At 38.3% G+C, this 14,848-nt stretch overlaps 1 protein-coding gene across 1 annotated transcript in view; it reads left to right on the top strand.

The window, feature by feature from the left end:
* spire1b (spire-type actin nucleation factor 1b) overlaps positions 1 to 11,932 on the top strand; it is a 43,005-nt gene extending 31,073 nt beyond the window's left edge. Inside the window, exons 10-17 of the mRNA XM_079837572.1 lie at positions 1,031 to 1,179; positions 1,263 to 1,356; positions 2,641 to 2,783; positions 3,458 to 3,595; positions 4,655 to 4,725; positions 4,858 to 4,885; positions 5,097 to 5,245; positions 11,232 to 11,932. Of these exons, the coding sequence (XP_079693698.1) occupies positions 1,031 to 1,179; positions 1,263 to 1,356; positions 2,641 to 2,783; positions 3,458 to 3,595; positions 4,655 to 4,725; positions 4,858 to 4,885; positions 5,097 to 5,245; positions 11,232 to 11,490 (1,031 nt within the window). The 3' untranslated portion in view covers positions 11,491 to 11,932. The remainder of the gene's footprint in view (positions 1 to 1,030; positions 1,180 to 1,262; positions 1,357 to 2,640; positions 2,784 to 3,457; positions 3,596 to 4,654; positions 4,726 to 4,857; positions 4,886 to 5,096; positions 5,246 to 11,231) is intronic.
* Positions 11,933 to 14,848: the final 2,916 nt, after the last annotated feature.

The raw sequence follows: 14,848 nt of genomic DNA on the forward strand, positions 1-14,848 counted from the left end.
AAATATCACACTCTGATATTTTATTGTGTGTCTGTAGTGTAATTTTATTAATACTGGCTTGTATAGACTAAGTAGACTTGAGTTGACTTGCAGTAATGGTAAGGGGCGTGGCATTTCTCAAACACACTTAAAGTGCTTGACCAATCTCAACACACTAGTCAAGCCAACCAATCACAGCACACTGTGCTTTTCAGAAGGAAGGGCTTCATAGAGACAGGAACTAAACAGAGTGTTACTGGCAGACTGGGAAGAGAGGAGCTGCAACAATGGAGAATATGGGAAAAAGAATGTTTTTTGAGCATTCAAGCATGGAAACCTATTCTAGTAGAGCCCAAAAACAGCATCAAGACTAAAAAAGGACACAATAGGTCCCCTTTAAGACTAAATTAATCATCAGTGCACTATTTTCTCTGTGACATTAGCCATGTGACGTTTGTACTGGCTCTTATCAGGTCAAATAATGCCGGACAACATGATCATCGGGTTTTGTTCATGTCGCTCCAGTGCTGCGAAAAACATTTAGAGACGTGTTTAGAGAAATGTTCAGAAACATTTTCACTAGCGGTCTCAGAGTTTTGGATCCAACTGTATGTGATTTTATAGTGTGTTTGATATTTCACACGCTCATTCACGGCTCTCATCTGTGGTGTCGTGTCTGTGGTGACGTTTTCATGTGCTTGTGTTTGTTCTGTTTCTGACACCTGTGAGTAATGCAGAGAAACACTTTCAACATCATGTACAAGGATAAATGACCAACATTAGCAGATTGTGCTGATTATACGGTTTCTATTGACTCTGCTAGTGTTGTATTTTAAGAGCTGCTCAAAACTTCAACACTATAAATAAAGTTGGAAATAAAGATTATTGTATGTTTTACAAGTAAATACTATTTCAGTCTTTCTACTTGTGTTTATTGCGTTTCTTTGTGATTGTTTGCGAAATTAATCCAAACCATTTTGTAAAACATACTTCTTTTTGTCTGTATGCGTGTTTTGCTCTTCATGTAACTGTTCTGTGCTGTTTTCTGTAGATGTGTCGTCCTCTGATGGGGCGCGGAAGGCCTCCAGCACGCTGTCATTGGCCAATGGAGTGTCGCTTCAGCAGAAAGGCTCTGGCGGGTTTCAGAGGAAAAGGCTTAAAGCACCGACACTGGCTGAACTGGAGAGCTCCGATTCAGACGTGAGGATTTTTATGGACATCATTTTGGGTCATATAATCTTTATGTAAGCCACTTATTTTCAGTGATGTCTTATCTCACTCAGGATGAGACCATAGGTCAAAGGTCAGCCAGCTGCTCCAGCATGTCTACATCCATGGTGGATGACACGTCGCCAGAATCCGTTCTGGGCAAGAAAAGTGAGTCTTTCTATGATGACAAGTGGATTCATTGTTTTGTCTTTTTTTCTTTTTACACCGCTCTCTGGAATAAAGTAGAGGACAAAAGTGATGTCCGGAGGGAATATTGGTTTTTAATAACCCTACAAGTTTGATTAAACCTTCAAAATATGAGGAAAATATTTTTTATATATTTAAAATATGAGGGAAAAACAAAACCCTAAACTTGGTTAAGCTACAGGATTTATTACTATGCCAAAATAAAAATGCATAGAAAAACAAAAAGCTCACATGAAAAGCATATATTGACTACTACAACATAATCAGTTATTAATATTTCATTGGTTCTCTCTTGTTCATAATTTCTTTGTATGACAGCGTGGCCAAAAATTATGTCAGCACAAATGTGCACGTTTCATTGCGTTATCACGAATAAAACGATGGATTCCAAGCACAACTACGCAAAATGCTTGCAACATCTTTATTAATATGTGGAGAAAGGGTAAAGATGTCAATTTTCCTAGGCCGAACATCACTTTTGGCTGTATTTAATTGTATTGCAGCGTTCTGTAGTCAAATAAATTTTTTTTGTATTTTGCTATATAAGTCTATATTTGACTGATGTTCATAATAACTGGTTTCCTAAATTGTCTTATATTGTCTTATATTCAGTCTTGTTATTAACTAAAACTGAACGTGACATTTTTTTTGGTCATTGCAATTAAGCTGAAATAAAATAGAAATTTAAATATTACATGATAAATTGATGTACTAATATAACTAAAACTTAAATAAATAAAAAAATAAAAAAATTAAGTTAAATAGAAAAATTGCTTAAACCTAAACAAACAGTTTAATAAAAACTGAAAATGTAAATATCAAAATATTAATAAATAATATAATAATCTATAATCTTTCTTCTCTTTTAAACTTATTTTAAAATAAATAAATAACCAATGTTTATTGTCCATTTATTACTTTTTTATTTGCTAAATAGCTGTGAAATGAGAAGGATAATGTACACTCGACAGATCTCCACTTCATATCTGGCTCCAGATTATTAAATTGCAGCTCTTAATAAAGTTACTGGGCCAACTAGCAAGTAACATTTTACTAAGTTATTGTTCATTTAGGACCATTAAGTGTGTAAAGTGTTTCACAGTGCAACCATGTCCGTGTCCGTTTTCTGATGTGATTTGTTTCATGATTAGTTCAGCTTAATGCTAATGCACAGCATCACAATGCACCTGCCAGTTACTATCAGTTTTATTGATAATAATGGGTCTTTATCATCCTCTCTCTCAGCTCCGCCCATGTTCCTGCCCATCTCGTCCACGCCGCAGCCGGAGCGACGCCAGCCCGCCCAGCGCCGTCACTCTATCGAGAAGGAAACGCCCACTAGTGTGCGCCAGTTCCTGCCTCCCTCCAGGCACAGTTCAAAATCCTTAGTAAGTGAGAAAATAACATTTACAAACTCCTCCTTCATCCGATTTTCCTACAGATACACCGTACCAATTCTTTCCGAAAACAGCCGAACTCGTGGAGGCGTGCAGTGGGCGGAGCTAAAGAGTCACAAGCACACACACACCTATGACACATGCTCCGGGAAAACAAACTGCATGCAATGTGTCCTTAACACTGGGTTATTTGGGAAGCTGAACAAGGTTATCTTTCCCAAAAACACACTTCTTTTGTGACATTGTTGATGTGCACATGCGCTCATCTGGGAGAAGTGTCCATACAAGGAATTCCGCCCCCAATGACGTCATACTCAGCCATACTTGAAAAAAAACACACTCAAATCCTGAAGGAGTGTATTTGGCACAGAAATACTCTGTCAAACGTCCAACTCGGGGGGGTTTTGGGCCATGTTTAGCTTGAGAATCAACTCTTTAACTGTGTAAATAAGTCAGAATGCATTAAATAGCATTAGAACCTTTAAAATATTTTTAAATATAAATTATTTTCCTCATATTTTGACGATTTAATCAAACTTGTAGGATCATTAAAAAACAAATATCACTTTTGGACACTACTGTATATTGCAGTATACATACTGTTATGAGTGGCATTGCTGCTGTAGTTTTGTCTCTGGTAACGTCTGGCCGATGTCTTTGGACAGGAGGAGTTTTGTTTCCCTGTGGAGTGTCTGGCTCTGACGGTGGAGGAAGTGATGCACATTCGGCAGGTTTTGGTCAAAGCCGAACTGGAAAAGTTTCAGCAGTACAAAGACGTCTATAATGCCCTGAAGAAGGGGAAGGTGGGAACTGCTTTTATTAGTGCATTACTGCAACCATTGAGAGGAAGCAATCAGAGGAAGCATCATGTCAGCAAAACAGTCATTGCAATCAAGTTGACGGAAAAGCTTTAATGCATGAAGTAAACAACAGTAGAAACTGAATTAAAATTATCAAGGCATATTTTCATTCATATGTCAGCATAACAAACATGAATGGCAATATTTAAAATATATACACTGTTGCTCAAACGTTTGGGCTCATGAGAGCTTTTACTTATAATGTTACAAAAGCTTTTATTTGAAATAAATGCTGTTCTTTTGAACTTTCTAATCATTAAAGAATCTTGACGAAAATGTATCACTGTTTTCACAAAAATATGAAGCATTGATAATAATCATAAATGTTTCTTGAGCAGCAAATCACCATATTAGAATGATTTCTGAAGGATCATGTGACACTGAAGACTGCAGTAATAATGCTGACAATTCAGCTTTGATCACAGGAATAAATTACATTTTACAATATATTACAATAGAAATCAGTTCTTATATGTAATAATATTTCACTATATTACTGTTTTTACTGTATTTTTGATCAAATAAATTCAGCCTTGGTGAGCAGAAGAGACCTTTTCAAAAATGGTAAAATCATACCAAACCCAAACTTTTGAACAAACTTTTGTGTGTATATTTCAGATATTTTACCAAAAAACATCTTGATACAGGATATATATCACATAAGGTCTTCTTTTAACATTTGGAGAGTTGAAGTGAACAAATCGTAGAATCACCGTTTTGAATCGATTCACTGAAAGAGACTTTTTGAACTGATTCAGAGAAATGAATCAAATTTACCAACTTGAACTCTGTTGTTTTTACTGATGAAGTATGAATCACACTATTAAACAAAGTCCCCAGATGAGGAAAAATCATGAATATAAAGTGCTTTAAAATCATTGCCATATTTACAATGTTGCTTATTTGTAGTCTTGCAGCAAAATCATTGCAAATATATTGTTAATACCGAGTATGACTCTCAATAACTCTGTAATAATTCATTGATATTTCTCTTTTTCACAGCTGTGCTTCTGCTGCCGAACTAAACGATTTTCCTTCTTTACCTGGTCCTACACCTGTCAGTTCTGTAAAAGGTAATAAATAACCTGCCATCCAACTTTTTAGTCCGTGCTCATTTAAGGATTTCTAGATATTTCAATAGAAGCCAAGACAGTCAAAAACGTATTTTTAGTAGTGCTGAATCATCTTGTTGTTGATTTTTGCAGGCCTGTGTGTTCACAATGCTGTAAAAAAGTAAGTCATGATCTGTACGTACTGTTCACATAACTTCATGTAATTCTCATTTTACGTTATTTGTGGCGAGCTCATCGTGACTCCATTTCCACGGTCACAGTGGGCCTGTAAATCTCATCACGTTTGGAACGTTCTGTTCTCTGACCTTCAGGAAATCAAGAGCTGATGGAAGCTCATTTTGCTCTCATAACAGTCTTTTCTGTTGCTTTAGATGCGGCTGCCATCGAAGCCCTATGCCAATCTACCCATTTACTCTCTGGGTCCGTCCACATCCACGCTGAAACGGGACAAGGCCACCTACAAGCCAGAGAAGCCCAGCACGAGCCACCATCGACCCAGCCTTCAGCGCACGATGTCCAAGTACAAAAACACAGCATAGTATGGAAGCTTGCTTCCGCCACTGAAAACAAAAATAAAATAGGTTATTGCGACTTTTAATCTCACAATTCTGACTTTTTTTCTCACAGTTCTGAAAGATATAAGATGTAGAATATAAACCTGCACTTTCAGAGAAAGTCCTTTTAGGGGTTCTAGCACATAGTCTCGCCCCAAACGGTCTAATCATGGCGCTACAGCAATCAAAAGTACATAATGGCTCATAACTCCTAATTTGTTTTCGTTTAAAAAAATAAATTAAAAAAATTTGACTTTTACTAAAACGGCTATCCTTCTTGAACAGAGTGAGATCATTTCACCAAACTCGGTACACCTACAGTATGTACGGGCTCAGTCAGTGAGTGGTCGTGTGAAAAAGGACGTGGCGACTGGCCACTTGGTGGCACTATAAAATGACAAAACACGAAAACGGCAATAGCTATGCTACAGTCAGTCCGATTGACTTGAAAACTGGCATGTGATGTCTTTGTCCAAGGTGCTGTGACTGTCAATGAGGTCATCCACATATCTCGAAAAAACACGCCTGCCGTCGGCCAGTGAAGTTCGAGTGGCTGTCAGACAAGGTTAATGGACGGCAATAGGAACGAAACTCGCTGGGCCTGTTTGACTCACGGCCTTAGAGGCCTGTAAGAAATATGAAAGAAATCGGCACTTTCACGTTTTTTACGTGTGTAAAGGTTTGTATATCACAATAAAAAAATTAAATAGGTAATTGCGATTTTTAGTCTCACAATTCTGCCTTTTTTTCCTCACAATTCTGAAAGATATAAGGAAATAAACTCGCAATTGTGAGGAAAAAAAAGTCACAATTACCTTTTTAGGGGTTCAAGCGAATAGAGCTGAAACAATATTGTAATTGTTAGAATTTCAGAGGCTCAGTATTGTCCCCTAAAAGTGATCAGGCAGACCAAACCGAAAGTCGTAGAGACTTGGAATTTTTAGGGATGGCAGTACCCACCCTGTCTAAAACGTCATCAAAGATCGCCCCAATCGGCCTGATAGTGGCGCTATAGCGATCAAAAGTACATGATGGCTCATAACTCCTAAACCGATCGCCGCAAGCTCAAGTGTCTTATATGGGCGGGATTTTCGAGTATTTTGGATTTTTCGCCAAAACGTTTGAACTTTGAAGTGGGCATGGACAGTTTTACTAAAACCGCTATCCTTCTTGAACAGAGTGAGATCATTTCACCAAACTCTGTACTTGGTCAGTGGTCGTGTGAAAAGGGATGCGACGACTGACCACTTGGTGGCTCTATAAAATGGAAAAAAACAACAACATGAAAACGCTGTAGCTACGCAACAGTCAGTCCAATTGCCTTGACAAATGGCATGCGGTGTCTTTGTCCAAGCTGCCGCTGTTGTCTACTAGGTCATTCGTGTATCTCGAAAAACACGGCCTGTGAAGTTCGAGGTGCTGTCAGACAAGGTTAATGGACGGCAATCGGAGTGAAACTCACTCGACCTGTTTGACTCACGGCCCTAGAGGCCTGTGAGAAATTCAAAAGATATCAGCCAGCAGGGCGCCTTCACGTTTTTCACGTGCTTAACCCTCTGGTGCTCTTCGTTTAGGGGTTTCTTCCTCCACCCCAGTAAAACCAATGCAATTTATTTTTCTTCAATAATAATAATTTTTTTAAATTTTGTATTTTGAGATGATTTGATGGTATTTTTAATATTTATGCAATAATTATTGTCTATTTTTGCCATTGAAAGTTATTTTAAAAAAAAAATTGTCTTTTTTTTTTTTTTTTTAATTATTGCAGTATTTCAGGTTAAAGGGGCTATATGCAACTTTTTCCCCAAAATAAACGTAACAATAGCCTTTTTATTTTACCATTTATAACTCAAACATCTCCTGATGAGCATACTGACACCTTGTCCGCTCACAGTGGGTGCACCTATAAGCCTGTATCCTATTTTTCCTATTTTCTGGCGGGTCGTCTTTTCCCGCGCTGTCTGCGGATGTGACGTCACCACCGCTGCGAGAGCGAGCAGAAAATGAGAGCAGTTCTATTTTTTGGCCACAGGTGTCAGTCGCGAGTTTAAATTTCAGAAAAACGCATATAGCCCCTTTAAAGAGCACCTATCATGGCATTTAAAATGTTCCAAATATTGTTTTAGAAGTCCCCAACAACAGTTTTGCATGCATGCAATGACAAAAAAGACTTTAGTTTTCTTATAATATGCATTTATTTTTACCTGTTTTGACAGCGATTCTCAAATGATTCCTTTAGTGATTCACTTTTCAAAACCCCGCCTTTACGTGACGCTAATCTGCGGTGATTGGTCCGATGACCCAGTCAGTTGTGATTGGTATAGTCTGTGCAGATATTTTCGGAAACGGAACGCTCAAAGTCTTATAGTGACAGTAATTTGTTAACCCTTTAAGACCTAAGGGTATTTTTACAATTAATTTTCCGCCTGGTGTTATTTACTAAAAAAGCTTGTAAAACATCAACCCTGTTGTGCACAGACAATTGACACACCTCTTTTTTTTTCAAGACAAGTTGCACTGTCAGTATATTTGTGTTGCATTGATGTCACCTGAATGTAAAATAAGTTATGGGACCATAAAGACAAATGAAAACATAAAACGGAAATTGAATCACTCAAATATTTATTGAAAACACACACAAATAAATAAAAGCTAAGCATATTTCCTCTGGAAAACAGTTTGTTCAAGTCTTTGGAGTCCTGGAACTCAGGAATAAACATGATAACTTATACAGAACCAAAACTATTTACATTTTTCCAAAAAAAGTCCAGGCGCTTTTGGCCTCTTTGGATTTTGGATATTTACTGGTGCCAAGCCTCAAAACAGTTCCTATCAGGAACTTCTCCTCAAACTTTCTTCTCAAACTTTCTCCACAAAACTGCAGCGCGTCTCTCTCTCTCTCTCTCTCTCTCTCCTCAACACTAGCCGTGCGTCTCTCTCTATCCACAATAACAGAGCTGTGGTTCATGCGTAATGACGCACACCAACGTGGATGACGGATCAGCCTGTCATTGGTCAAACCCTCATCCAAAATGGCAGCTAGCATCGCGCTAGCAGCAAAAATGACGGAAAATGTATAAATTATGGACATCAAGGGGATATATCTTGGATGTAAGCGTTTTGATTTATTGCTGAACAACTCCAAAAAGATGCACATGTTCCAGGCTGGATAGAAAACCTTCTGTAAAGGCTACAAAGACACCAAAGACACCCCCGTGATGGCTAGCTCGTTAGCTTTCTGCTGGAAAAAACGGTAAGAAAATTGATAAAAGTTTCATGAAATAATATAGATATTTATCGGAGGTGCCGTGTGACGTCGTGGGCGATGCCGTCGGGCTCTGAGGGTTAATATGTGTCAACCGCGTCTGTACCGTTTGATTGTAATATGAGCCTCAGCTGATCTCATTCATAAAAAAACTCCTCTATTCTCCTCACGAAGACTCGCGACAAATCAACATCCCTCAGGGCTTTTAGTTCAAAAGTGTGCAGATGAGGAGACATATTGATAGATTCTCATATGTCTGTGTCAAATTTCTAAACAGAGGAGTATTTTTTATTCAATACTTCCTCAAAATGCGCAGATGTAGCCTAATCATGAGCGATTGAGTCTCTTATGTGTTGTTTTCAATTCATACTGGCAGCTGGAGGGCGCTCTGTGCACATGTAGTCCATGTACAGACAGACGAAGAAGATACCATGTGCCATAATAGAAGTCCATAATAAAAGCTTCCTGAGATCGCAAAACATACATTTGACGACTAATAAACACTCAATCGCGACGATGTATGGTTTGTCTTCAAGCCACTTAGTCTTCAAATGCTCATCCTTGGGCAGATGAAAGAAGTTTGCTTTTGAGTGGCACTTCAGAACACAGGGTCTCGTCGCCATGATGTTTTCTAGTTTTCACTGGCGTCTTGGAGCGCAATAAGTGGGCGTATCGTATTCAAATAACTTGATAAGTTGACGTCATCTAGTCAGAGAAAAAGCTTCGGTCTTCTAACGATTCTTAAAAATGACTCTGAGTCGACTCTTACTTTTGAAAGAAAATAACTATATATACGGTGCACTGTCATATTTCAAACTATGCAGGATGTTTTTGTTCACTTAGATCTATGTTACACACTACATGAAAGGTAAATTTCAAAACTCCATGATAGGTTCTCTTTAAAATAGAGACTAGGCCTTCAAAACATTTTTTTTTTTTGAAGGCAGATTAGCGCCCTCTTTTGGAATTATTTAAGAAATCATGCAACCATGTGTGTAATCACTAGAGGTCTCTATGGAGAGGCTTGAGAATTCCCTAGTTCTGTTTTGAACACATTTAATGATTTTTTTTGATGGATTTGAATATATATTTAAAAAATCTCAAAGACTATTTATTATAAAGTTTTAGATATATTTTTTTGTTAGAAATATAGATTTTTTTTCGGTGAATTTGTGTTTTTGCAGATTTCCCATTCATTTCCTATGGTGGTCATTTTTGACCGAAGAGCACAAGTGGGAGTATTTTTTTATGACCACTTAGCATGCTCGAATCATGCCCTCAATTTTTTTGTGTGTTTACATATCTAATGCTAGAAAAGTCACCAAGTTTCATATCATTCTGATGAAGCTGTGATTTTTAAAAGTTCCAAATGTGGTTCATAGGTTCAGTTTTTCATAGGTGTGTGTGTGTGTGTATAAGTGTGCGTGTGTGTGTGTGTGTGAGTGGATGTGTCAATATCACACTATTGATGTTTTAGAGTGTCACCCCTTTACTGCTGTGGACTTTTTTTCAGCATTGTGGCCAATTTGTAGATTGTAAACACAAATATTCGGTGAATTTTTGTGTTTTTGACGATTTCCCATTAATTTCCTATGGTCGGTCATTTATGACCGAAGACAATGAACACTACTTTTTTTTTTACGACCAATTAGCATGCTTGATTCATGACCCCAATTTTTTGTGTGTGTTTACATACCTAATGCAAGAGAAGTCACCAAGTTTCATATCATTTCGATGAAGCTGTGATTTTTAACATTTCAAAACAAATTTTCCGGTCAGAAATACACAGAAGAGCACCAGAGGGTTAAAGGATTGTATATCACATGATTTTCCGCACATGTCCACGACATTCATACCATAAGGTAGAACTGCTCATTCTGAGCAACTTTGCCTCTAGGACCACAGCGGTCAATCAAACCGTTAAGAAATAATAAATAAAAAACCTATTTTGGCAAACTAGTCCTAGGTTTTTGGCTCAACGTCGATAACTGTTAAAAAGCTTTTAAACATAAATTTCCATAGTAAATTGCCTGTCTTAGCTGTAAATGGTCTTTTCCATCTGTGATCTAGGTGGTTACAGGCCTGTTAAATACAACATAATATTTTTTGGCATGTGCTTCTGTGTTTTTTGGCAAGGCCTTAAAGTGCTTGAACCACGTCTACTGCTGCTTGCAGCTATATCTTATTTTGTTATTTCGTGGCAGAAACAAAATAAACACATAATTGTGAGTTGTAAACTTGCAATAAGGTCTCATTTGTTAACATTAGTTAATGTATTAACTAGCATGAACTAACAATGAGCAATACATTTGTTACAATGTTAATCTTTGTTAATGTTGATAAAAATACAGTCATTCATAGTCTGTTCATATTCACAGTACATGTACTAATACTTTATATGTATGTGTTAACATTAGTTAATGTTGAAATTAACATTAACTAAGATTAATAAATGCTTTAGAAGTAGTTTTCACTCTTAAATAGTGTAAGCTTAGGTAGTTAACAAATGTTAATTCATGAAACCTAATTATAAAGTGTTACCAAACAAAAAAGTCATAATTGTGAGGAAAAAGTCACAATTACCTTTTTCATGTTTTTATTCCATGGCGAAAACAAGCTTCCATAGCATAGAGTTCGTCTCTAAGAGCTGATATTTATATTTACCGTCTCTTTTCCATTTCTCTAAGATTATCTAAGCACACTCGGCAGTCGTCCTCATCTCAGGAGGAAATTGAGCTCCCGAAAGAGCTGATGGAAGACTGGAACACCATGGAGGTTTGCGTCGACTGCAAGAAGTTCATCTCCGACATCATCGCCTCCGGCAAGCACAGCCTGTCTCTGGCCAATAAGCGTGCGCGCTTCAAACGCAAGACTCAGTCCTTCATCACGCCATCTGAGAAGGGCGCAGAATACCGACCGTCGGAGAGAACTATCAATGAGGTTTAGACGCGGATCACGCCGTGCGTCATCCTGTTGTAGTTGTGTAGATTAGAACGGGTCGAGCGGAAGATCAGTCTGTCAGCCGTGTTGTACAGAGCCAATAAACTCTTATGGATGTGTAGCAGATCTTCCACACATGGGCCGTTTTCTATTCTATGCTGTAATTAAGGAACTTTATGACTTAGCTGTAAACTTTATGACTCATTAGGCCTTTTCAATCTTGAAGTAGTTAACCCTGGGTCACAATCCTGGGTTATCTTATTTCACGTTTCAAGTTGTGCTCATATTTAGGCTAGTATTGTATGGTGAATTTTTACGGGCGGAATCCAGACATTTCAATAGGAATCCATGCGAATGTTTGGAAGCCCATTTCCACCTCATAAGATAAAAAAATTGAAATTGACCAGTCATTATGACATACTAAGTCATAATTATGACATGCTAAATGTAAAAATACATAAAAAGGTTGAAATAATGGCGTAAAAAGTAATAATTATGACATAGAAAGCAACGGCTGTTTCGCTACTAATTCTACTAGTTCTGTGCGACTGCCACAAGGGGGCGAAATGTGACAATCGTATGCGAATGTCGAAGATGGTGGAAAGGAGGCCACGGACCTTGGTATCTCCCAAAAATAAGACCACAGGGCCGTCCCAAGCATGGGGCAGGGACCAGTGTGAGTTAAAGGAAGCGGGGCCCCTCGGACAGTCTGTTAGCGATCACCTTTCGGGGGCTCCTACAGGGTGGAGCCAGTGTGGTCACGCCAATTGCACCACCCTAAGGACGGCCCTGAATAAGACCATCTTAGATTTGGTTCTGCATTGCAGGGCTACCAGCGAAAAAGCAGTGCTATCCCTGCTCCAGAGAAGAGTTATATAACCCTGGGTAAAAAGCGGTGCTTTTAAAATTACAAGTGTTAAAGTTTCCCTTACCTGGGGTTAAAAGCAGGGTTTAGAATGGGGATAACCTGGGGTTAAGTATGGAAGCCCATTTCCATTCCAAAAATGCCTTGGTAAATTATGACTTAAAGTCATAATTATGACATACTTCTAAATGTAATTATGACATAAGTCAAAATGTTGACATTAACCCCCGTTTCACAGACAAGGCTTAAGCCTAGTCCCAGACTAAAATGCATGTTTGAGCTGTTTTAACTGAAAGCAACTTGCACTGACATATCTTAGAAAAAAAATATCACTGGTTTGTGAATCTTGAGACAAAACAATGGCACTGATTTATTTTAAGGCATGTTTATAAAAGCTACTTAAATGTCCTTATTGAACTAAGGCCTAATCCTGGCTCAATCTAATCCCTGTCTGTGAAACTGGGCCAAAGCATCTAAATTATGATAATTGACTTTTGTCACACACCCTGTGGTCTGCGTGGGTCCTAACACCCCAGTATAGTGATGGGGACACTGTACAATAACAAGCACCGTCCTTCAGATGAGACGTTAAACCCGAGGTCCTGACTCTCTGTGGTCATTAAAAATCCCAGGATGTCCTTCGGGAAAAGAGTAGGGGTGTAACAATCAAACGCTCTCCATTGACTTTGCATTGCGTGATGTGGCCTCCTTGTCATTTCGGACTTATAACAAAAAACTGAACAATGTCTAAAAGCTGATATGTGACAATGTGTACAGCAAACAAGCTAAACAAACCCCAGAACCAAAAACCCAGAAGTTTCTATAAGCTGTTGACCCAAAAAACGAGCTTATAAGGACACAAAAGTGGATACAGGCCATTGAGACAGAGCGCGACACTGAGAACTACGCCCACTGGAGGGGAACGTGATCAGAGACAGGAAATATATTATATAAAACTGACATTTGGATATTTGACTTAACAGTGACAAAATGTTTACTGCACACATACGCATACTGAGTGTCAAGATCCCAAAATGTACCCATTCTTCCTGCTGATGCTTCACGTCTTATTGCCTGTATCCACTTTTGTCTCCTTAAACGCTCGTTTTTTTTTATAGTCGACAGCTTATAAAAACTTACTTCTGTGTTTTTTTAGCTTGTTTGCTGTACGTCTTTTCACATATCAGCTTTTAGACATTGTTCTGTTTTTTGTTATAAGTCCGAAATGACAAGGAGGCCGCATCACGCAATACAAAGTCAATGGAAAGCGTTGGATTGTCCAGGTGGGCGTGGCCTAAATACGCTCTTCTCTATGGTTAATGTTTCCTTCACATGCTATCGGAATTATCGTAAATACGAGTTTCCTAGGTAAAAATTGGACATGAACGCCCTCTCAAGTCGTATTCCCAAGTTCTCAAGTTGGGCGGGCCATAAACTCTAAACATGGCGGAGGGGTGAACGATTGCTGTGACTGCTGCTCGTTATTCATTTTTTCCACATCAGCTACATCACTTTTTGACGTTAAAGTAGTGCATATTTACAATTTATGAGTAATCATTTGAAGCGTATCGTATGTTTTATACATAGTGAAAATAGTCTGTATTTGACTGAAATTCCAGAATCATCAGCAAGCTGAGTGTCTAGATAGTGTGGTGAATGTGTATACGGTTGGCAATGAATGGGATGCTAAATATCATTTTAGCTTTAATAAGATATCCTGGTGTCCTCCATGATTCCTGTTCTTTCCGAGAGCAAACGCTTGAAAGCGTCAAGCTCGTAATCACGACTTCTGAAGTGGGAAGTCAGAAATTTCCGATAGCACTTGAAGGCCGTGTAGAAAGCCCTATTGTTCCTCTGCTGTCTTCATACAGGGAGAAAATGCAGCTGTTGAAGTCGGCATGAAATGATACTCACAAGCCGTTATACTTCCGTAATGTGACGTTATGGCTGGACACTTTCACAATCTGTCCCTGTCTCGTGACTTGCATCCAGGATATTTACAACAAGACAAACACAGGATGGGTCGAGAAAAGTGCACATTGTTCACAATAAGACCAGGACTTTAAATATTTAAAGGTCTACCGTTTATTTTGTGTGTCTCGTATATGGACGTTCTCATTTATGGACGTTTGAACCAATAAGCACAAATACATCACTCAACACAGAAGCTGAAAATCATTTGGGATCCTATTAGAAGCACCATGAGATATTGTTTTTTATTCGTGACTTTTGTATATGTTGGCGGTGTGTATATATTTGTACAGCTCATGTTACTCATATCTCTGTAAATGATCCGTATGTTGATTGACTTGATAATTGTACCCCTGCAAGCCGTATGCGCCGTTTTATTTATTGGCAGGCATGATGAGGTCAGTCCGGGTTTATAAACATTAAGAGTTGCATTTATTTTTTAGTAATTTTTACATAATTTATGCTTTATATGTCAGGTGATATTCTGGGATGTACAGCTTTTAATCATGTCAGTCAGAGAGATTTTTT

Source organism: Gobio gobio (genome assembly GCF_949357685.1).
Source record: "Gobio gobio genome assembly, chromosome: 15".
NCBI classification, from domain to species: domain Eukaryota; kingdom Metazoa; phylum Chordata; class Actinopteri; order Cypriniformes; family Gobionidae; genus Gobio; species Gobio gobio.